Source organism: Tiliqua scincoides, chromosome 1 (assembly GCF_035046505.1).
Source record: "Tiliqua scincoides isolate rTilSci1 chromosome 1, rTilSci1.hap2, whole genome shotgun sequence".
Taxonomy (NCBI): domain Eukaryota; kingdom Metazoa; phylum Chordata; class Lepidosauria; order Squamata; family Scincidae; genus Tiliqua; species Tiliqua scincoides.
Genome location: NC_089821.1, coordinates 89,315,283 through 89,338,129, shown reverse-complemented (window position 1 = coordinate 89,338,129; position 22,847 = coordinate 89,315,283). Strand labels below are relative to the sequence as shown.

The 22,847-nt window shown below is 42.3% G+C and overlaps 1 protein-coding gene and 1 pseudogene across 1 annotated transcript in view; one reads left to right on the top strand and one right to left on the bottom strand.

Annotated features, from left to right (window-relative positions):
- LRP1B (LDL receptor related protein 1B) overlaps positions 1–22,847 on the top strand; it is a 796,682-nt gene that overhangs the window by 308,541 nt on the left and 465,294 nt on the right. The window contains exons 4-5 of the mRNA XM_066621533.1: positions 11,068–11,187; positions 15,967–16,095. Of these exons, the coding sequence (XP_066477630.1) occupies positions 11,068–11,187; positions 15,967–16,095 (249 nt within the window). The remainder of the gene's footprint in view (positions 1–11,067; positions 11,188–15,966; positions 16,096–22,847) is intronic.
- Positions 13,418–13,540, bottom strand: LOC136637335 (5S ribosomal RNA; annotated as a pseudogene).

Here is a 22,847-nt window from a genome sequence, read left to right as displayed (position 1 = left end):
ATTTATGATCAGATGCTGGAGGATGAAACAATGATCAATTGTGGATTTTCCCTTTCTAAAGCCAGCCTGCTCCTCAGCAATAATCTCATTTTCAGATGCCCAACTCTCCAATTTGGAGAGCAAATATTTAGTATATAATTTTGAAGCCACACTGAGTAAACTAATTGGCCTATAATTTTTAGGGTCCGCTCTAGATCCCTTCTTATAAATGAGGACAACAACACTGTCACCCCAGCCCAGGGGCATATCACCAGTACGATTTATAAAGGTGAATAATTTAGAAAAGATTACGCTCTACCAGTCGACATTTTGTTTAAATAACTCTCCTGGGAGCATATCTAAACCCGGGGCTTTGTTATTAGGTAGTGATAAAATAAGTTCTTTTATTTCCTCCGGATTAATAGGGTCCCAACACGGGACATGATGGGGAGGAAAAAGAACCTGATCTCAATAGGGGGTAACAATATTCCCAGTTGGGCTGTTACCAAAAATGGAAGAAAAATGATCATGCCACTGAGTTGCAGTTATCTGATTGTCCAAAGAACCATATTGTGTTTATTCACAACATGTTCATCCCGCTGGACGAATGATTTAATTAATCTAGATCCAAAGGAGATGGGTGGGAAAGGTTCTAAGGATCTGAATACTGAGAAGATTTCTGTTATTTCACATAAAAACAGTTCTACCTCCTATGAGAAGATTTTAACTTCTACTAACTTTCCCGTACCTCAAGGGGATTCTGGTTCAGTGAAAGCCCTAGATTTAGACCCGATTTCTGAAGAGGAGGCTACGTTGATAACAGGTTTTTTTCTTCTCCCTAAAGATGGTCAAAAGTATATTATCAATAGGCTTCAATCACTTCTTACTATGCTCAATACAGATCTTCCCAATAGTGTTGATTATTCTCCTTCTCCTGCAAATTTTCTTGGCCTATCTAGGTCCCCTGGGGTTAATATGGATAATAAGCGATCTTCTGTCCAGTCTCTTTCCCCTCTAGATCTTTATACGAACCCTACTCAAAATAATATCTCAGATATACATTGTAGTATTTCGGGATCAGTTACTCAGGCCTTTTTGAGCCATTTGCAGACTGAAACTTTTGTAAATAGTTTACAACTCTAAATAACCATAAACAAATCGTTAAACTCTTTATTTAAAACAACTCTAAATAACCATAAACAAGATGGGAGATTCTGTGCATTGGATCAACCAGGGATTGCTCCTATTACTCAGTTAATTACTCCCTTAGTTAAATTTAATAGTTCATGACTACTTTCCTCTACGCAAAATACCTCTTATAAGTTTACTTTTATATCTTGGAACGTTGCTGGATGGCAAACTAAGGTGGTAGATAAAGACTTTAGAGATTTTTGTTCTCAATTTGATGTGATTCTTATTCAAGAAACTTGGTTGTCCCCCTCTATGCCCCCTTTTCTTCAGGGTTATCTTTCATTTGCCAAGCCTGCTATGAAATCTTTATTGGGTGGCCGTTTACGGGGAGGTATAGCCATACTTATCTTAGTTGATAAGAATCCTACAGTTGTGGATTTAAACATCTCCCTAAACCCTAATATTCAGGCCTTACATATTACATGGCCGCCGATGTTCAAAATAATTCTTTTGAATGTGTATTGTCCCCCTTCCTCTGCCCGATCATTTGACAATTCTTTTCTACCTGAATTAGACCAGGTCCTTACGGATTTGGCTGACAATTTCCCTGATACACCCTGTTTATTAGCTGAGGATATGAACGCCCGTATGGGCCAGAACAATACTGATATTGGCTACAAGCTTGGTCTTACTCCTGAAGATATGAATCATCTCCCTGTTAGATCTTCCCTAGATTTTAGAATAAACAAACGGTGCCGGGCTTTGTTTAGTCTTTTTTACAAATTCCAGCTGTGCATATGTAATGGTACTTCATCTGATTTGGACTCTGGAGACTATACTTTTTTTGGCCCTAGAGGTAGCAGTGTTATAGATTATATATTGATTTCTCTTTCCATCTTTTCTTTCCTGCATTCCTTTAGGGTTCTTTGCAGACCAGACAGTGACCATATGCCAATTCAGATGACTCTCTCCCCATCAGTAGGCATAACCTCCAAATTAACTGATTTTCCAGAATTTAATGGAAATTTATGTCCACAGGGAGAAAGAAGGATTCGTTGGTCCGGGTCTATTCAGGAAAAACTTAGTTTACTTTTAGAGTCCGAAAAATTAATGGCACTGAGAGATTATATGTCGGTTTCTGATAACCCCTTGGACACCTATCATAGTTGATGAAATTAGACCTATATTAGTCACCTCCAAACCTTTGTTACAAGCTCCCTGTTTTCATAGGGGCTGGTTTGATCAACAGTGTGTTTATCAGAAACGATGTTTAGCTAAAGCTCTCAGAAAGTTGAGAAATGTGGACTCATCCGATAATCATCATCAGTATGTTTTACTTAGGAGAACTTACAAAAATTTATTGAAAATAAAAAGGGAAGTCTATATAAAGAAATAGTGGCAAGATTTGGGTTTGGCAGCCCTGGATAGAGATTCTGCCAAATTCTGGTTTTTGGTTTCCAAAGGAATGAACCCACAATATGGTTCTTTGGACAATCAGATAACTTGTTTAGAACAGATAGCCTATGTGACAGCAGATTTTCCTGTGATAGAATGCTGACACACACATCCCCCATTTGGTTTCTAGTGTTAAGTGCTCTGATCTTGAAGGTTTTCTCAGTGCCTTTGTACAAACTGATATATTAAATTGGCCATTTTCAACCACTGTGCCGTGGCACACTGGTGTGCCGCGAATGGTCCCCAGGTGTGCCGTGGAAATTTGGAAGAGATTCATTTATTAACAGGGCCGTTGGGGGATGTGAGCCCCCCATTGTCAGCACAGTGTGCCTTGTCAATGGTCAAAAAACTGATGGTGTGCCTTGACCATTTTAGTGCCTTGTCAGTGTGCCGTGAGATGAAAAAGGTTGACAATCACTGTATTAAATGTATAAGAAAGGAGGATCCTGTTGAATTCAGTGGGAATTATACTTACAAAAGTATTGTGATATGAGCCAATAATTAGGCTGCTTGGATCCACCCTGTAGCTTATTAGTCTTAAAATAGTTATTTTCACCCAGCAGTACTAGTGGAACATCATAGCACGAAAGGAGGTACTTGGAATAGCATGGCAGGAGTACTCATGACTATGGTAACCATGTAGCAATGCCCCAACGTCACTGTAAATGGAGATGACTGAGTGGTGGTACGCCTGTGACTGTGTTGCTCTTTCAAAAGAGGCACAGTTTGGAGCAGACCGTGGGTTTCTCTCCCTCTCTCACAATACTAGATCTAGGGGCCATGCAATGAAATTGATCTGCAGGATATTTAGGACAGATACAAGGAGGTACTGCTTCATACTGTGGAATCCATTGCTGCAAAATGTGGTCATAGCCACTAGCTTCCATCGCATTAAAAGGGGATTGGACAAATTTATGGCATACAGGTCTACACAGAGTTAATAATCAAGATAAGCTGCCTCTGGATTCAGTGGCAGTGTGCTTCTGAATATTCCGTCACACTAAATACCAGGTGGTGCCCCCCGTAGGATGCTGCCACTCCCTGCATGCAAATCCGCCCCCTCTCCAGAAGCTTCCCCAATTGTGCTTCTGGCAGACTGGAAGCACAGTTTCTGACTGTGTCGGGAGCCACAGGGAAGCTTCCACGTGAGGCTCTGCACCCAGGACATTTGCCCCGTTCATTCAATGGCAGGTCTGCCACTGCATACAGTGTGCACACTGAATACAGTGGCAGTGTGCTTCTATCTGTCATGTTCGAGTAACATGCACATTACTGTGACAGACAGTGCTCTGCTTCTGTCACCCTCAGCACAACCTACTGCCTGCAAGGCCCATTTTCTCACTATTCAATCAGCTCAGTTTTAACCTTGAATCTGATAATCTGTTTACAAGTAATATCTGAATCCTGTTTCTTAATGTACACCTACAAACATTCATTATAACTAAACTTTTAAAACGGTGATTAAAAATGAATTTAGGAACATTATAGAGAATCTGAACACAAGTGGGTTTTTTTTAGTGAATTTGTAATCAACATTAGGAGTCATGATAATCTGACAGCTGAAGTGGGTTATCTATAGGTAAGTATCCTGATGCAGATTGTCTTTATGTCACTGGACAGTGCATCATTTATGTGATAAAACAGCTCTGTCTGTGATAGATTAACCATGATAAAAGATTCCAGTCACTAAGCAACCTTTTTGCTGGATCCAAGTTTGCAAAACATTTTGCTGATATTCTAGTAGAATGAACAAAGTGTGTTAAGATAATGTAACTCAAATAAGCGAGCTATGTCTGTCTGAAGGCAAACCATATACAAACGTATGCTTTTGCTTTATACCCATTGTGTGATTGGAGAGTCCCATAAAGGGCAAATAATTAGCTAGAATTCTCTTCACATGATCCCATGTCTATTTTCTCTTCTCAGAACTGAGGGAAAGGAGTTAAAAAGACTCATTATTAGAAATAAGTTTATTAGTCATTAAATAGAGTAAGCACTGACATCAACAAAACAACTGACTGATAATTTAACTCTCCCTCATTTCATTTTTATCAAAACATGCAGATTTGTGAAAAGAGGTTGCCTTAAATCAATAAAGGCTTTGTTATGAGAGAGGAGACTCACTGAGTGAGGATCAGACGGCAAGAACTGACTGACAAGTGAAATGGCTAGATCTTTTAATTAGGATCACAGCTTAGTGAAAGTCATTGGCTCCTGATGGGTTTTAACAGGGGAAATATGCCAAGCATACAAAGTAGTTACTGGAATAATATGAAAAGCTCCTGCATAACCAAACTACTGGCACTCTTCTCAGCTATGAGGCTCACTTAAGTGGCTGTGAGCCTAAGTATGTGAGGAGGGCCCTGCTGGATCAGGCCAAGCATCCATTTAGTTCAACTTCTTGTTTCCGACAGTAGCCAAACAACAGCTTCAGCCAAACAGCCAAGCAAGCAGAAAAGTAACAGCCTTCTTCATTCTCCCCCCCCCCCACCACAACTAGTATGTAAACACATGCTACTACTTCTGTAGGTTCTATGCCACTACCATGACAATTCTGTCCCTCCACTTCCAAGGTTAAATTTGGGGGCATATTTGCTCCTTGCACAAGGTGAGGCAGGAAATCCCTAGCACACCGCTGGGTGTTTAAAGGGGAAAGGGGTGAAGCCAGTGTGGAGATAAGATCTACCACAGGGTTGGCAGAGCCTGTTGATTGACATTGATTTCAATAAATGTGGCCTAAATTTAATCCAATCCAAACACAACATCTGACTTGTGTTTTATTAGGGGGTACTCAAACCCCCTAATCATAACAGCTAGTAGTTGATCTATCGTTCACGAGTTTGCCTAATTTTCTTTTAAAGTTATATATGCTGGTGGCCGTCATATCTTCTGGCATTGAATTGCAAAAGTTAATTAAACACAGTGAGCAGATGCATTGTGTTATTTTGTCTGTAATAAACCCATTGGCAATTCGTTTTGTTGGGTACTGACTCTTCACTTAACCAACATCACAGAGTTCTTTAATGTTTTGCAAAGAGAGAGGTGTCACTTCCTACACAGTGCACACAATGCTTTTGTCTGATCACCACTTCTAAGATCATTATGAAGGCAAAGGTGATAAATAGTCCCTAACTTTCAGGTAGAACTATTAAATGAACTGAGAATGCTCTCAGGACTGAGGCCTGTCAAGGAAAAGATGAAAGTCTCCATCTCTGGTGGTGGCTGTCACTTCAACAGATGCCAATGGGCAGCTAGACACATAGATTGCATTTTTCTTACTCTTTAATGGTGGCACATAGCAGCAAAGGTTGATGCAAATACAAAAGAGAAGGCATGTGGGCCAGGTAATTTTTGCACACACTGTTGAAAGATATGAAACTGGCTACACTGACTGGTAGAAGCTCTTCAGGGTTTCAGGCAGGTGTTTTTGCCCACCCCTTCTTGGAGATGCCAGGTGTTCAATTTGGGGCCCCTTTAGGCTGTGGGACCATGTGGCTGTGCATCTCATAACCCTGGGAAGCTGGACTCTGGGCAGCTCAGAGCTCAGCATTCCTGGAAGACAAGCAATGATGTGCGACATCATTACCATGTGTCTATAAATGCTGCATGGCTCCTGCATTTCCTTTTCTGCCAGGCTATAGCTCCATACCCACTTCTACAGAGATGCAAAGCTCTGGGTTGCAGATAGATTTGAAAAATCCTAAACACCTGCTATTCAACCTGTAATGTACTGCAACAGCATATCATCAGAGTGCACTTCTGGCTCCATCTCCAGTCTTTTGGTTCAGACCACAACCCACAAATATGCAGAACCCTCTGGAAAAAATGTTTTGAGTGTTCCAGTTCGCTTCACATTTCTTTTTAGGCAAGACTTCAGTGATAAGGAAGAGCAGAAAAGTCGAGGGACAAGAAATGAACAAAATATATTGCGAACGGGTTGCAATCCTCCCAGTACCAGACAGTTCCTGTTATAATGAGAAATGTATTCAGAAAGATTTCAACAGAAAATACATTAGATGGAAATCACATTTAAATATTTGGTAGGCTGCTGCAGGGGTGAGTTAATAGGCACATATTAATTTAGGAGCTCTTCATGATTAACAGAAGTATGATGAATATGCTTTCTTTTTTTCTTTTTTATAAAAATATAAACATTCATTAACACTACGTTGATGTGAGTGAATCCTAACTATAAGTTATATTCTGCTCTTTTTAAAAAGTAACTCTTAGCCTGGTGCAGGATTAGTAGTGACGGATCTAGAATGGCATTCTCAACCAGAAGTGTTGACTCTTTTCTTCCAGGAAAAAAGCCCCCTACTAATAGTGATTATGGCTTAACTGGTTTCAAGTAAAGCTTTGAAAGGACCCTGAGTGGTAAACTGTAATAACCAGATTTCTTTTTCCAAGACATGCCTAATTTCTTTAAGCTGATGGTCAACCTAAATCTTTCCCTCTCCTAGCCATTCTAAGCTTATTTTTACAATCCACCTGCAGGAGTCAGATAGGCTTAAATTGTGTAAAATAGCAAGAGATTATGAAAGGATCACATTCCTTAAACAGCAGTCTTCCAGCTCCACTTTTATTTCCCTTCAGCAAAAGAACTGCCGGAACGCATTAAAAGATCTTTTGTTGGGAACCAAAGTAATTTTAGTGCTCCATCCACTTTATCTGATGTGGGTGAGAGTTTTGGGAATCAGATTTATTGCAAACAAGTAATTATTTGTGCACTGGTTGTTTGTACCATATCTCTTTGTGTGTGTATGTTTTCATCAGCCTTCAGTGTACAATTTCTGTTGTACATGGGAGATCATGAGCCCAATCCTAAGGGGTAGCCCAATCCTGAGCTGCCCGAGGAGCCCCCGCTCGGTGGCACCACGAGGGCTGCCGCCGAATCCAGTTCCTCCCGCGCTACCATGGGAGGGACCTCGGGAGTAGGGGACGTTCATTCCCTTCCCCTGGGTAAGGGAGGCAGCCCCGCAATGGGGCTACTCTCTTTAGCAGCGCCCACAGGGCGCCGCTAAAGTAAAGGTGCTCATGTAAGGCACGCAGTCTCCACGACAGCCTAGGATCCTGCGGAGTGGAGTGCCACGGATCCTTCTCCTGCCTGCCCTCGGGCACACCTCTGGCACGCCCCCACTCCCCACATCACACTGGCCTCCCCGCCCCCTCCTCATGTCATGCTGGCCTCCCCGCCCCCCGGAACGCCCCTGTCCCTGCCCCTTTCCCCATGCTGCAGCCCGGCGGTTGCAGGGACCACCAAGCTGCAGAACACGGGTGCCCACTGGGTGGTGACTCAGCGCCGGCCGGAGCTGAGCCACCTCTGACAGGAGCCCGGCAGTGAGTCCTGCAAACATGCCTTACGGCACGTTTGCAACTGTGATCCGCCCCGCAGAGGACTGGGCTCTCTGATTTCTATTGCTTCAGTAATATCTTTTCATGGCAGAGTGAAATTAATGATGTCCACTGTTCATCTAAGATTGCATTCCAATAGGAAATGCATTATTTTAACAAACCTTGGGCTCCATTCAGTCCACCATAGGCCCAGTTCCTTTCCCAGACATATTACTAGATATCTTTTTAGTTAGAGATGCCAGGGTGAAACATTAGAATTTCTGCCCCCAGAGATTGTGTTCAATTCATACAGACCAAAAGAACTATGCCAGAAACTGCTATTTGATTGGATGTAATTAACAGCCCAATCCTGTCCTTTTCCCTGCCACAGCATGCAGCCATGCCAATAGAGGCTGTGTGGCATGCTATGGTGGGGGGAGGGAAGCAATCGGGAGGCTTGGGAGAAGTAAGATAAACTATTTTCCCTTACCCCTTCATAAACCCCTCAATCTCCTATGGGTCTTCAGCTCTTTAGCTGGCGCAAGTCCAACGAGACAAAGGGGACATGTTGGCAGCCTCCAGAGGGGCCATCTGGTGCAGGTCACTCACATGGGGTGAAATCTAATGTCCAACAGGCAGGCCAATCCTCCCACACCAGCCTGTTCTGCCCACCTCACCAACTTGCCAATGTCAGCGGGGCTTCTCGCCATTGCCACACACAGGAAATTCTGCCCCTTCTGTTGCGGTGGCCCAGAAGCGTGTAGATCTGCACGCTTCCAGAGCAGTGTTTGCAACCCCATGAAGTGCATTCTGCTAACCCAACACAGTCCTCACTAAAATTGCACTGCTGTCTCATGATGAAGCTGAAGATGGCATATAATATTTGTGAAAGGCTGAAAAGGCATCCTAGAGGACATGGAGGACGTTCCATTTGGGTTAATTTACTGATACCCTCGCATTTTGTGCACTACCATCAAAGGCTGCAATCCTAACCACACTTTCCTGAGAGTAAGCCCCATTGAACAAAATAGAACTTACTTCTGAGTAGACCTGGTTAGGATTGTGCCCAAAATAAGTTACAAGCTGGAAATGACTTTTTCCGCCACCTCATTCAGTCTAGACATCACATAAAGTGACCAGCACCCAGTGATCATGGAGCTTTTTTTTTCTTTTCACCAGCTTGAAAGTGCTATTTCTTTTTAGTTTTTGGCTTTGGTAGGATGATTGGGATGTTTAAGAATTTGTGGATTTAGATTTTAAATTTTGAGGGTTGTAATTACTGTCATAAATTCATGCAGGAGCACAGCTAAGGGCAGGTAAAAAGGAATACTACCTTGCTTTGAAGCATTTCTGTATGAGGAACAGGGTATGCCTACTGGTTCATTGGAGGTTTAAGGGACTCCAGGGATATGCAATATAGGCTGGGATAAGCAAGGTCCCATTTGTCTACAGCAGCGGTTTTCAACTGCTGTGACGCAGCACACTGGTGTGCTGCAAGGCTGCCTCAGGTGTGCCGCAGGATCAGAGGAGGCAGGCAGCAGCTGCGTGTCCGCATTTGGGAGAAGCGGCTGCTTTGAGCCTCCCGCAGCAGGCAACACAAGCAAGTGAGCAGCCAGGGAAGGGGCTGGTCGCACGCAACAGCTGAAGAGTCCGCTTGGAGCTTGCTCCTGCTACTGAGCACGACTCAGGCTGCAACCTGATCCTCACTTTCCTGGGAGTAAGCCCCATTGGCTACTATGGGGCTTATTTCTGAGTACACATGCATAGGGTTGGGCACGAAGGACATTGTTGCCTGCCTGTGTGCTGACTGGCCAACAAGAGAAGCCTGGAGGAGCCAGGAGGTGGGAGCTGTGGAGTGAGTGAGAAGAGGGCGCCAGAAGCGGGCAAGCAGGTACCTAGTGAGCAAGTCTGCTGAGGCCCCCAACCTCAGGTTTCAGGGTCCCTGAAAGTCCCTTTTCCTTGCCAGTTTGCCTGCAACTCCCCAAAGCGACCCTCCCTGCACTTTGGGGCTTTTAGAGGAAGGGCGCTGGGCCACAATCCGATCTACACTTTCTATAATGTGTACTTTCTACTATTGACTATAATGGGGCTTTCTTCTGAGCAGGGATGCATAGGATTGGGCTCTCGGGGTGCTACCCATTCACACTTACCTGGGAGTAAGCCCCATTGACTATAATGGGGCTTTCTTCTGAGCAGGGATGCATAGGATTGGGCTCTGGGGGTGCTACCCATTCACACTTACCTGGGAGTAAGCCCCATTGACTATAATGGGGCTTACTTCGGGGCAGGCATGCATAGGATTGGGCTTTTAGCTGCACTTTTTTTTCTCAAATACACAAGCAGGCAATTGGCACTTCTCTCTCCTCTTCTCCCCCACCCCACCTCCTTCCCCAGGAATATCCCCCCCCCCAAATCTCACAATCACAGCAACTCTCTTACTGTGCCTCCCCTCACTTGTCAGCACCTTCCAAAGATACCGAATCACTCCCTCACATTCTCTCTCTCTCTCCCCCGCCCCCAGTTTAATCCTGCTCTTGTTTCAATCCTGTCTCCTCACTGCCCTCACCCACATTCTCCACTATGTGATCAACCTGCCCTGCCTTTGCCAACACTTTCTGGCACTTTTGATAAGAATTTGAACATAGAATTTTTCCTCCTTTTCAGAAACCACATATACTTCCCTCTCCATGCTTCTTATCAATTTTTTTTTGGTCATGTAATGATTTAATTGTATTAATTCAAATTAACTGTAATGTAGTAATTTAATGTAAGTAAAAAGCTGGTAGTGTGCCTTGACAATTTTAGTGCCTTGTCAGTGTGCCGTGAGCTGAAAAAGGTTGAAAATGGCTGGTCTACAGCAAGTGTTGCATTGACTTCTTGCTTTCTCCGGATAGGTTGGAAGAGGGAAGGGTTTCCAGTTTCTCCCGTAAAGACTGCCTTGTGTAACCCCTCTCAAAAATAATGTATTTCTAAGAAATCTGCACTAAAGCGTTTGCAAATGTTAATTAGTCTCTGTAAAAGTTATGGTCTTTCTCTGCTGGTAGGCCTTCTGTGGATACCAGTAAGATGTAATGTGTCTGAATTATATCTGCATTTTTGCAACAAAAAAGGTGTTGGAATTATATGAAATATATGACTTTTTTGCTAATATTTTAATAACTTTCTTTGCAGAATTGCTACCAAAATGTCAAAAAATGCAGTGCCAGTACAAATGTGTTATATTCAGGAATGGAACTGGATGCTACTGTGAGGAAGGATATGAAGTTGGCACCAATGGAAAAACCTGCCAAGGTAAATTATTCATATTACATAAGCCTACACACACACACACATGTTTTTTATAAAGTTGCTAAGGAAGTTTGAACAAATTTAGGATATTTTGGGGCTGCTGAATTCTTGGGCTTCCTCATGAGGAAGCTGCCTGAATCAGCATTTGAAATGTCTATGCTGTACCCCCAAAACTAGAGCCAATCAGGCAAAACCAATGCCATTTTTTGATTCAGCATCCCAAATATACCAACAATCTAACTTTTACATCAACAAAATGTGTGTAGGCCTCTGTTATGATTTTATGTTAAAGCACTTGGCCTTCAGATGGATTCTGCGAGGACAACTAGTAATCTGCTGTCAGAGAGTGGTAGAGGTATGATCCAATCTTGAAGGGATTAAGCTCTTCTATGATAGTAGATTTCTAGATGTATTATTGTATGAAATAATGAACTATTGTCTTGTAAAAGGGAGATCCTTGTGATACAATTTGGTAAAGGATTAGGTAAAAAAAAATAGGTTAAGGATAAGTGAGAAATAAGTTACTGATCAGACAGAATGTTTACATGGTTAAGGTGTGCTTGAAGAGGTGAAAATTTAGTGATGTGTGGACCCAAGAAATGGGAACTGTTTTTCTACAGGTTGGCTCAATCAGATAGCCTTAGAAGTTTATACATGATGAAAGCCTGGAAGGGAGGCAAAAAATAGTTTACAGAAATCATCGTTTGCTACACTTGTACAAAATGGTAGACTGTTAGCAGGAGTTTCTAATAGCCTTCCTTTGCACATGAAAGAGTGGAGGGAGGAGGAAGCACACAACCTCAAGGCATTAGACAAGGATTGTGTCAAACAGTGAGAGAAATTAAATGCTATTACTATTTAGCTAAATTGTTGGTTGTATGATAGTGAACAGAAGGGTGAGATTGACAGATTACAGGTGGGGGAAGCATTAAACCCTGGAGACCCATTAGAATGTAGTCACATAATAATAGGAACAAACAAGAAAGTCATCCTGTCATGAAGTTTGGTAGGATATGAACATGCGCTCATCAATTCCTCCTTTCCTGTCAACTTATTAATTTCAGGTCACAGTGGCTCAGTTCATATATAACAAACTGTGGCTTGTTGCTATGAGAACAAGAAGCAGTGAGCCCTGGTATCATGTTCTCCCTCGTTGCTTTCCCTTTTCATGTGCAAGGGAAAGAGATTAGAAGTGTTTACTTGTCATTTGCCATTTTTTATACATGCAGTAAAGAATGGTTTGTGTAAACCATATTTGGCCCTCAAGATAGGGATCAAACCATTGTTTGGAATCCTGGTTTAAGGGCAAAGTGTGCAAAACCACACACAAAACGGAAGCCTCCACGTCGGCTTTCCCTCAGATGCATGCATTGGCCCCACTGGGCCGACACAAGCGAAAAAGGTAGGCGGTGGAGAGGAGGAGGGAGGGAGGGGTTCCTGGGTGGGGGGAGGGCTGGGAACGGGAGGCAGGGCTGGGATCTGGCAGTTGTGCTAGATCCCAACCCCTATTATCGGGGAGAACGGAGTGGCTTCAAGCCAGAGGTGGTGCAAGTCCAAGGAGACCCATTGGGGCCAGCAGCCCTTACCCAAGGGTAAGGGGAAGAGTTTCCCCTTGCTTCTGGCTAAGCCGCTTATGGCGCCTGTCCTGCGCTGGATACAACACAAACCTCCTGGCTTGCCTGTTCCAGCACAGGATAGGATTATGCCCTTTATAGACTATTGTAATGTCCTAACCAGAGTGTCCTATAGTGGTGAGTGCAGTGCTGTGTGTCTTTGGTGCATCTGAAGAAATCAGAAAAAGGAAGGGAGTTGTAGAGAAGGATTTCAGGGATTCCTGCTCTGCTAACTCCAGTTGCTAGCTAAAAATGGAGAGAGAAGGGAAAATGGGGGTGGGGGTGAGAGAAAATACCTGTCTGGGCATCTGGTCTGTGAGCAGCAGTTTCTATGAGCAGTGTGTTTCGACACCCCTGGGAGTGACCATTTGCTACTCAAACCCCCTTAGTATTTAAGGATATTGAAAAGTTGCTTATGTGTAAGCAAAATGTTTGGGGGGAAATGTGTTACTTAGGGTGTTTGCTTTTACTGTGCCAATGGGTAACTTGGGTATGAATAAAGGGAATTCTTCTTAATCAAACAGGATGCAAGTAAACAGGGCTAGCAGTGTCAGATTTACACTCAAAATACAGATTAGCACTCTGGTTGGCAACCTTCAGTCTCGAAAGACTATGGTAGAAGCCTACAGCACTTGGTATTCCCAGGCGGTCTCCCATCCAAGTACTAACCAGGCCTGACCCTGCTTAGCTTCCAAGATCAGATGAGATTGGGCATGTGCAAGGTAACAGTTTGCACTCTAGAGCCAGTTGATGTCTAGCAACTTAAAATGAGGTTTACCTAAATTAATGCAAAATACAGGTATAATCCACTCAGTGGCATAGCAAAGCGGGTGCAAGGGTAGCAGTTGCATTGGGCATCAAGCTTTAGGAGGGCAACAAGATGAGCTTGACACTAGTGGCCAAAATTGTGAAAAAATTGGTATGTACGAATAATACCATCATGTTATATATCATTGGAAAGGTAATTTAATGTAGAATGCAAGGAAACAAACTTCATTGGAATATCTGTATTCTATCAAAGGTTATGGCCAATTAACCAGAAAATGAAAACAACTGCCTTATGGAACAGCAAGTGGATTTTCTTAATTCAAAACTGACCTATGAGTGATTTTTCTGAGAACCAATGAGATGTTATATGATACAGCATGGAACCAATAAGGTGTTAATAGGAGTCCGCTCTCATTTCCATGTGTCATAATACAGTTACCCTGCTAACTGGATAGAGGCACTTTTTTCTCAAGTGGTACTCCTCTTATATTTAGCAGGGGGAGAATAACTGTCCCTCTTCAGCCCAGCACAGCATCTCTAACTAATAAGGGGCACACTTTTAATTTACTTAATTAAATTTTATTTTGTCGTGAAGTGCTACAAAATCTTCTTTGACCTCAGGTAGCAGGTAGATGCATTAGCTATGCCACTGACCAGGGGTTGGCAGCAGAGCAAGCGGGTGGCGAGGTTCTGGGGGGAGGAGGCAGGTTTTTCCCCAATTTTTGCTTTTTTAAAAGCCAAGGTATGACATCACTTCCGGTTGTGACATAACTTCCGGGGCATCATTTTGAGCTTGGCACCGAGCTACACGATCATTAGCTATGCCACTGAATCCACTGTTTTGGTACAAAATACAGACGTTACTGGAATTGCGTTCATAAGAACATAAGAACATAAGAACAGCCCCACTGGATCAGGCCATAGGCCCATCTAGTCCAGCTTCCTGCATCTCACAGCGGCCCACCAAATGCCCCAGGGAGCACACCAGATAACAAGAGACCTCATCCTGGTGCCCTCCCCTACATCTGGCATTCTGACTTAACTTTCCTGACTTGTTCAGGAAAGCAAATACAAACTGTAGATACAAAGGAAAACTTTCTGACAGGATTACCAAGTTGCATTCAGCTAGAGGTACAAAGATTATCATTTTCTTTCTAGGATGTGTGATTGGAGGGGAGGGGGGAAGAATGCAAACAATCAACCAAGAATCCAAGCCTGACCACAGTGGAAATGAGGCCTGTAGGTCAGTGTTTCTGGGAGAACAATTCATTTTGCATGCTGGCACCCCTATATTAAGACCTGTAAAATATTTCTTGATATTATAGTAGCATAACCAGAAATACAATAAAATTTTCTTGTAACAGTGGAGATAGACTCCAGTGGAGAGGCTAAGATGATTACGGGGCTGGGGCACCTTCCTTATGAGGAAAGGCTACGGCGTTTGGGCCTCTTCAGCCTAGAAAAGAGACGCCTGAGGGGGAACATGATTGAGACATACAAAATTATGCAGGGGATGGACAGAGTGGATAGGGAGATGCTCTTTACACTCTCACATAACACCAGAACCAGGGGACATCCACTAAAATTGAGTGTTGGGAGAGTTAGAACAGACAAGAGAAAATATTTCTTTACTCAGCGTGTGGTTGGTCTGTGGAACTCCTTGCCACAGGATGTGGTGATGGCGTCTAGCCTGGACGCCTTTAAAAGGGGATTGGACAAGTTTCTGGAGGAAAAATCCATTACGGGTTACAAGCCATGATGGGTATGCGCAACCTCCTGATTTTAGAAATGGGCTATGTCAGAATGCCAGATGCAAGGGAGGGCACTAGGATGAGGTCTCTTGTTATCTGGTGTGCTCCCTGGGGCATTTGGTGGGTCGCTGTAAGATACAGGAAGCTGGACTAGATGGGCCTATGGCCTGATCCAGTGGGGCTGTTCTTATGTTCTTATGTTCTTATAGCAACTCAAAAGTGGGTGCAGATCTGAGGAGACCCATTGGCGCCTCAGTTGCATTACCCAGAGTAAGGGAGCAAATACTCCCTTACCCAAGAAGACTTGCAGTGCTAGCTCAGCACCCATTGGATCCAGTGGTAGTCATTTCAGTGCTGCTGCACCACTGGGCGCTGCCGAGGATAGGATTGGGCTGTGAATGTGTTTTTATGTTGGGAAAGTATTTCTTGATCCTAATGAGCTATTTACAAGTTACCACCTATTTTGTGACCAACCCTCAAATGGTTTGACCTGCTTTATTAGTTAGCTAATTTCATGGGCAAATTTGGCCTGTTAATTTGGAATAACACTAAACTTAGGAAGCACTAAACGTATAGTGCTTTGTCTGGAGCAAAGGCTTGGAAAGACACTTCTGTTGCTTATAATTAAACAATTTTACTCTTCTCTTCAGATTTAAATGAATGTAATCTGTATGGGATCTGCAGCCAAACTTGTGAAAATACAAATGGATCATATGTCTGCAGCTGTGTGGAAGGTTATCTGCTTCAGCCAGACAAAAAGTCTTGCAAAGTTAAAAGGGGTAAGTAAAAATACCTTGTTAGTTATGCAATTTACAGCACAATCCTATGTCTGTCTGCTCAGAAATACACTCCATTAAATTCAATGGTACTTGCTTCCAGGTAAGTGTGTATAGGATTGCAGCCTAATTTTCTCAGTTCCTTTTGCTTTATTTTTCTCCTCCATAAATGATATCTATCTTAGTAAGCATGATAAATTATATAAAAATATTGGTGGATTTTTATCATTTTTTTTAAAGAACAAACAGAATTTTCTGGATGTCACAGAAAGGAATTCCCTTGAGAAAAGAAATGCAGCCGCCAAAGGCATTGGTTAGAATCTTTATCAATACAGAAGTGGAAAGGTTTCTTATTACTCAAATACCATTTGAAAAGGATTAACTAATGCAAGCAAATGGTTCCAGTCAAACCGAATTAGTGGATCAGCCAAGCCTACCCTTCACCTTAATCTCACTAGATATTTCCCCCCTATACGCTGATGACTGTTTATAATAATGCAAGACTACCTAAAATAAAAATATCAGAAGGTAATTATTCCCTTTGGATATTGGGCCTGAGAAGCATCCCAACAGGGTTGGATTTCATGATATTAATAACATGTCTCATTAGATAATTAATGCATATTTTCATTACCAATAATAAACTAAGCATTTAAGGGAATTAGCAAGTTTGGTTTAATGAAGCCAAATTGAAGGAAGGATTTCCCTAGTCAGTGCATTGACTCTGCAGCCTATTTTCGCATTCCCTGCAATCTGTTCACCATCAGCATGCATAATGACCCTAACGGGGTCGTGTCTCATTTGCTACAAAAAGAAAAGAAAAAGAAATCTACCAGTTCTAATGGGTGTCAAAGGGGATGCAAATTATACTTGTGGCTACTGTTCAAGGAAAACATTCTGCAAGGGAAAAATAAAACCAAAATTTACTAGGGCTAGAATCCTAAGCACACCTACCTGGGAGTAAGGCCCAACCCTGTCCAACTTTCCAGTGCCAATGCAGCCTCAGTGGCTCCCCAAGGTAAGGGAACAAATGTTACCTTACTTTTCAGGAGGCCTCCGTGACTTCCACAAGATGCAGTGCACGCCCCAGTGGCAAGGTTGCATCTGAGCCGGGAAGTTGGAAAGGATTGGACCCTTAGTTCAAACTAAACCTGAATAGGATTGTTCTGTTGCTTAATTTTTTATGCCAAAAAGTGGCATATCGGAAGGAGAAATGTTTGAACTCACTGTTCTAGAAATGTATCATACTGCACACCGGAAACTAAAACAGATTTAGTACCATGGAAGTGTGTGCTTCTGGGACTGCATAGTGTATGCTTAAAGTTGCTGATAAGACCAAGAAATGAAACTTGTTTAGATTTTCTATTGATCTGCTAAGCATAGCAATGGATTTTTAATATAACAACATAATACAAAAGAAGACTATGCAGCAAAAATCCATTTTAATATTTCTTTCACTTGTCATTCCTCAAGAATGTCATTTTAGTGGGATTTAGCAGGTGTCACTGCTGATACAGTAACATAAAATATTCACAACTGGCAATTAACTAGAGATAAGCACTAATTCTCTAGCTCCACTGTTTTTAATGAAGGAAATATTTGTCAGTATTTTTGGTGGCTTCTGCAAAGAACAGTAATTCGTATTCAACCAGTCTAATAAGAGAGGCTGGAATTGTAGGCAGAGCTAATCTTCAAGGGTGGGGGCTCCCAATACAAAGTTTCTAGAGTTCCAGGTCAATGGAAAATACACAGAAAAACATGGAGGCAAGCATAGATGCATGCTTCTATAAAGACCCAGGAGTTTATTAGAGAACTGACACTTTGGAAGGAGGTGCTATAAGAACAAATTATAGGGATATATTTAGTGAACTGAGATGTAAATATGCAAGTCCCAACTGTCCACGTATTAAACCCTCAGGGGCCACTGTTCTCTACAGCACTTGTCAAAGCATGTGCTTTAAGGGGGGGGGGGGTCTTACTGCTTAAACAGGATGGTGTAGTGGTTTGGGAGGTGGACTCAGCCCTGGATGATCCAGGTTCAAATCTCCCCTCAGCCACAAAGCTTCCTGGGTGACCTTGGGCCAGTCACTTTCTCTCAGCCTCACCTACCTTACAGGGTTGTTGTGAGGACAAGAAGGAGGGGAGGAGCAGCTGTGTAAACCGCCCTGAGCTCTTTGGTGGAAGGGCGGTATAAAAATATGAACAAACAAACAAACAAATAAATAAATAACAGTACTTAATAGCAGACTGTGTGTTGCAGGGAACTGCTCTGCCAAGAGGCCTCAATTACTTAGGCCCAAATCCTAACCAACTTTTCAGCACTAGCATAGCTGTGCCAATAGGACGTGTGCTGCATCCTGCAGTTGGATGGCACTCACAGAGCCCTCCTCAAAGTAAGGGAATGTTTGTTCCCTTCCCTTGGAGCAGCACTGCCCTTATGCCAGTTCTAGAAAGTGGGTTAGGATTGTGCCCATAGAGTGGTGTATGCAAATCATGATAAACTGAAATTCTTGTGTATTCCTGTGTCACAATTAGCTGATTGGTTTCATCTCAGAAAACAGGCACAGCTGTTGTTCTCTGACAGCCGTTTTTGCAGAATCATAGCTGTATTTGGAGAAAGTTAGTCATGAGATAGCAGAATTGAAATGAATAGATAAAGCCATTTGCTTGAAACCTGAAATTATTCATTTACCAGCAGATCTCTAATACATGTATAGTTTTGCACTTATGATACAAAAAGTGGTTAAAGGAAGTAGTTCATAACAAAGCTAAGCATTTCTAAAATATTAAAAACAACAGCAAGGATCTGCAATAGAATAAAATACATATATCACATTTCTCGCACTGTCTTACAACTTTCCACGTCAGTTGTCAAATTTACCATCAACTGAACATATGGAAAAACCTTTGATGAGACACCACCATAAGGTTATCTACAATCAACGGAAGTCTTTTGTTTAGCTAGAGTGTGTGAGCCACTGAAATACTTCTATCAAGCTCAGGCCTCAATTTAAATTGTGCTATATGATGGTTTGCAGTAGGATTCCAACAAGCATTATGACATCTCATTGAACCCATTATTACATAGATCAGTAAAATAGTTAATGCCCCTAAAATGCATAGCAGGAGCAGCTGCATTGTACATTGAGGAGTAATATTTTTTCACTCTATACAATAAATGTGAGGGTTCATTTGTGTAGATTTTTAACTTTCCCATTAAGCTTCCAGAACAAGATTCAACAATGAGAATGCTGAAATAGCTGTCATAAAGTCATGACCAGACTTCTTAAAATCATTTAGGGCCCAATCCTATCCAACTTTCCAATGCTGATGCAGCCATAATGCAATCCTGAGAACAAATGTTCTCTTACCTTGAGGAGGCCTCTGTGACTATCCCCACCTCCACCGCAGAATGCAGTGTACACCTTGTATTGATGTCAGAAAGTTGGATAGGATTGGGTCCTTAGTGTGCAACATCCTTTAAAAAAATTACAGTATTTCTTTAACAACCAGACTGCAGCTGCTCTCTCAAAAATAATGTTGGCTTTTGTTAATATTTTTGTTGATTAACAGACTATAGGATTCACCTCTGTGTAACTGAAAGCGGCTCAGAACACTTTGTCAGAACAAGAATAGATTAAAACTTGTTTTGCTAAAGATTCAAAATGTTCATTATTTGCCAGCATTCAGGAGAACTATATTATAGTCAATGCAAGAAAAAATAATATTCAAAATAGCTATTAAAATCTGTAGTGTCTGAAAAAAATGGTCTGTCTTGCAAAAGTTCATGCAAGGTTGCATGCCTCACTTAGAGCAGATCCATAGGATAATGCATTATGGAAGAAAAGAGCTGCAGTTTGATTAAAAAGTGTCTACTCAGCCTTTGTTGTACATGATTTTTCTGCTCTTTCAGAAAAAGATCCTGAACAAATTGACTTTATAGGTTCAATGAATGCTCTTGTAAGAAGCACCCTGAGTTAAAGTTTCACGATTTCAAATCTAGATTACCTCCTTTTTTCAGGCATTTTGAAAAGAAATTATTTTTCCCTTATGATTTCTTTCAAATATTATTTTTCAGGTGCCCTCAGTGTTAATCCTAGCAATATCTAAAGTTTTCCCATCTGGTTCAGACACCCAATATAAATGATTCTTAATACAGCTGGATGATTCAAAGTTAGTTGTAAATTCAATTTTTTTTTTCATTTTTTCCTTGTAGAAAATCTTCTACAAGAAAGAGCTTCCTCTGATGCCTCTAAAAATTTCTTCAGCAATAGAGTTGCAAGTGATAGTGGCAGCGCGTAGGGAAAAAGCCTCTGTTTCCTATGTGTCATGACACTGTTTATTGATCTGAAGTTCAAGTAAAAAACGGATAGGAAGAGAATGCAAGTCTTTCATCATCCTAGCCACAGTCAAGGAGAAAACTAACTACTCTTTGAGCAAGAGGAATATAATTAGGGCCTTTTTTGTTCATGGGTTAGAGGTGTGCCATTTTCATGTCTCATTAAAACGTTAAGTATAGCATCATTATTTGGATATTTTAAAACTCATTTAGCCTAATTATATTCTCATTGTCACAAGAGGTGTGGCCTTACAATTTGCAGAGCCTGCATTAATGCATTCAAAACACAACAACGAAAAGGTTCGGCTTGTTTATCTACTTCTGTTCTTTATATGGCTTCAGGGCTCTTTGCATCAGAGATCTTAGCTAAACTTGAGATGGCGAATAGAGTCTAGCAAAGCAAAAGGAACGCTTAGAGAAAGAAAGAGGTCACTGGAGATAGAGCAGGAGCACAGCAAGATGTTTTCAGAAAGGAATAAGAGAAGAGTAACTGACTACAAGTTCTATAGTAAAAGCTAGGCTAATCGCTTGGCATGCCAAGGGCATTATTCTACAGGATGGTTTGCTGCATGAACCCCTGCGGATGAATGAGACGTTTCTGATAGCTTATGCCTAAGGTATGCAGACCTTCACTGTGAAACAGAGGTGAAGAGACAAAGTACTGATTGTCATCAGAAAGCTGTGAGTGATGCATGCAGTGAGTTTGGCTAAGCTTCTTATTAGTGCTATATGTGATCTAAAAGTAGTTGGCAAATCATATGTAGGATAAAGCATTTCACAGATATTCAGTGAATATAATTATGGCTTCTTCCAGCATCCGGGCCCACATAATAGATGGAAAAACATTTGATGGACAGCCCAATCCAAAACACCCTGCACAGCGATGCAGCACCACCGATGTGGCACCTGTGGAATCCTGTGGGGTGAGGGGGTTGACCTCTAGAGGCTTCTTCAGGGTAAACTTGCACTAGCCTGCTGAGTCTGCTTATACCTGTGCCATGTCTCTCAACTCTCTCCATGGCAACAGCTTGAGTCCCTCCCCTCTTTGTTTATCTGTGTGGGGTTCACTGTCCTTGCATTCCTGTTGGGATGGTAAGGTAGACGTTCCAGTTGGGTGCTTGTGTGTAGGGACTTCCTGGGACAGAATGCCTGTAGGAGGAAGTCTGAGATGATAAGACGAAACAAAATATCTTGCCACACATGTTGTGAAGGACAAGAGATTGTTTGCTACCAGGGAGGTATAGCCCCATGCCACATCTCATCTGAGCTGTAGCCTCCCTGGAAGGGGCTTTAGTACTGGTGTTAATGTGCTGTGATTGGCTGCCACATGTAGTCTGTATCATATGCTGTGGTGTATGAAAATGAGCAAGGGCAATGGGGGTGCAGTTTTTGCTGTTTTCACTTTCCCCCATTGATCATTTACTCTTGCCTATGTCAGCTCTGTTGTTGGCATAGCATTTTTCCAACATCACATGCATATCCATCAACTGAAGGCATGCACTGACTGTTCCTCATCCCATGGTCCCCCACCATTCTGCCCCAATCGGCCTCTCCACTGGCAGAGTTGCACTGACATCTGAGTGGCATCCAAGTTGTGTTGCTGAGGTATTTTTCCAGTGTTGCACTGATGTTTGTGACACATCTGTTGGCAGGCAGACTTGTACTCTGGCAGGGCCCTGGCATATCTGGTGATATATTGACATATTTCAAGAATAGGATTGAACTATGATATTATGAGTGATATCTGTCAAGAAACTGAAGGCTGATACACAGAGAGAGAGAGAGAGAGAGAGAGAGAGAGAGAGAGAGGAGGTACTGCTAAATCAGTTAGTTGAGTAGGGTTGTTTTTTTGTAAAGCATAGTACAGTGTATCATGTATTGGCATCTTATAATGGGTCATGCTTATAATACAGCAGATTAGAATTGGGAGAAATTTTTTGTGACTTTTCTGTGGCTTCTTTTCTTTGTTTAAAAAAACACAGGAAGTGTGCAATTATTAGCAGCAGTGGCTCTGGCGATATCCTATCCCCCTTCCCTGCCTAGATCCATCTACCCAAAACCTGCCCCAGCAAATTGCTGGCACAGGTACAAATAAACGCATCAGGACAGCGAAGGATTGCCCTGGGGAAAGAGAACAAATGTTTTCTTACCTCAAGGAGGCCTCTGGGACTCCATGCGGGATGCCGTGCACACCCCATTGACACAGCTGCATCAGTGCTGATTAGTTTGTGTGGGATTGGGCTGCCTATTCATTTTTAAGCTTTGACTTAGCTACTGTTTCTCTGCCTAACTTATCTCACAGTATTGTTGTGGAGCTAAAATCTAAGGCAACTTTTTCCTCTCTAGGCCTGTGCCCCAGCACTATAATACATAAGCCCAGTGGAATCTCCAGCATCAGTTAATTTTTGCTCTTATC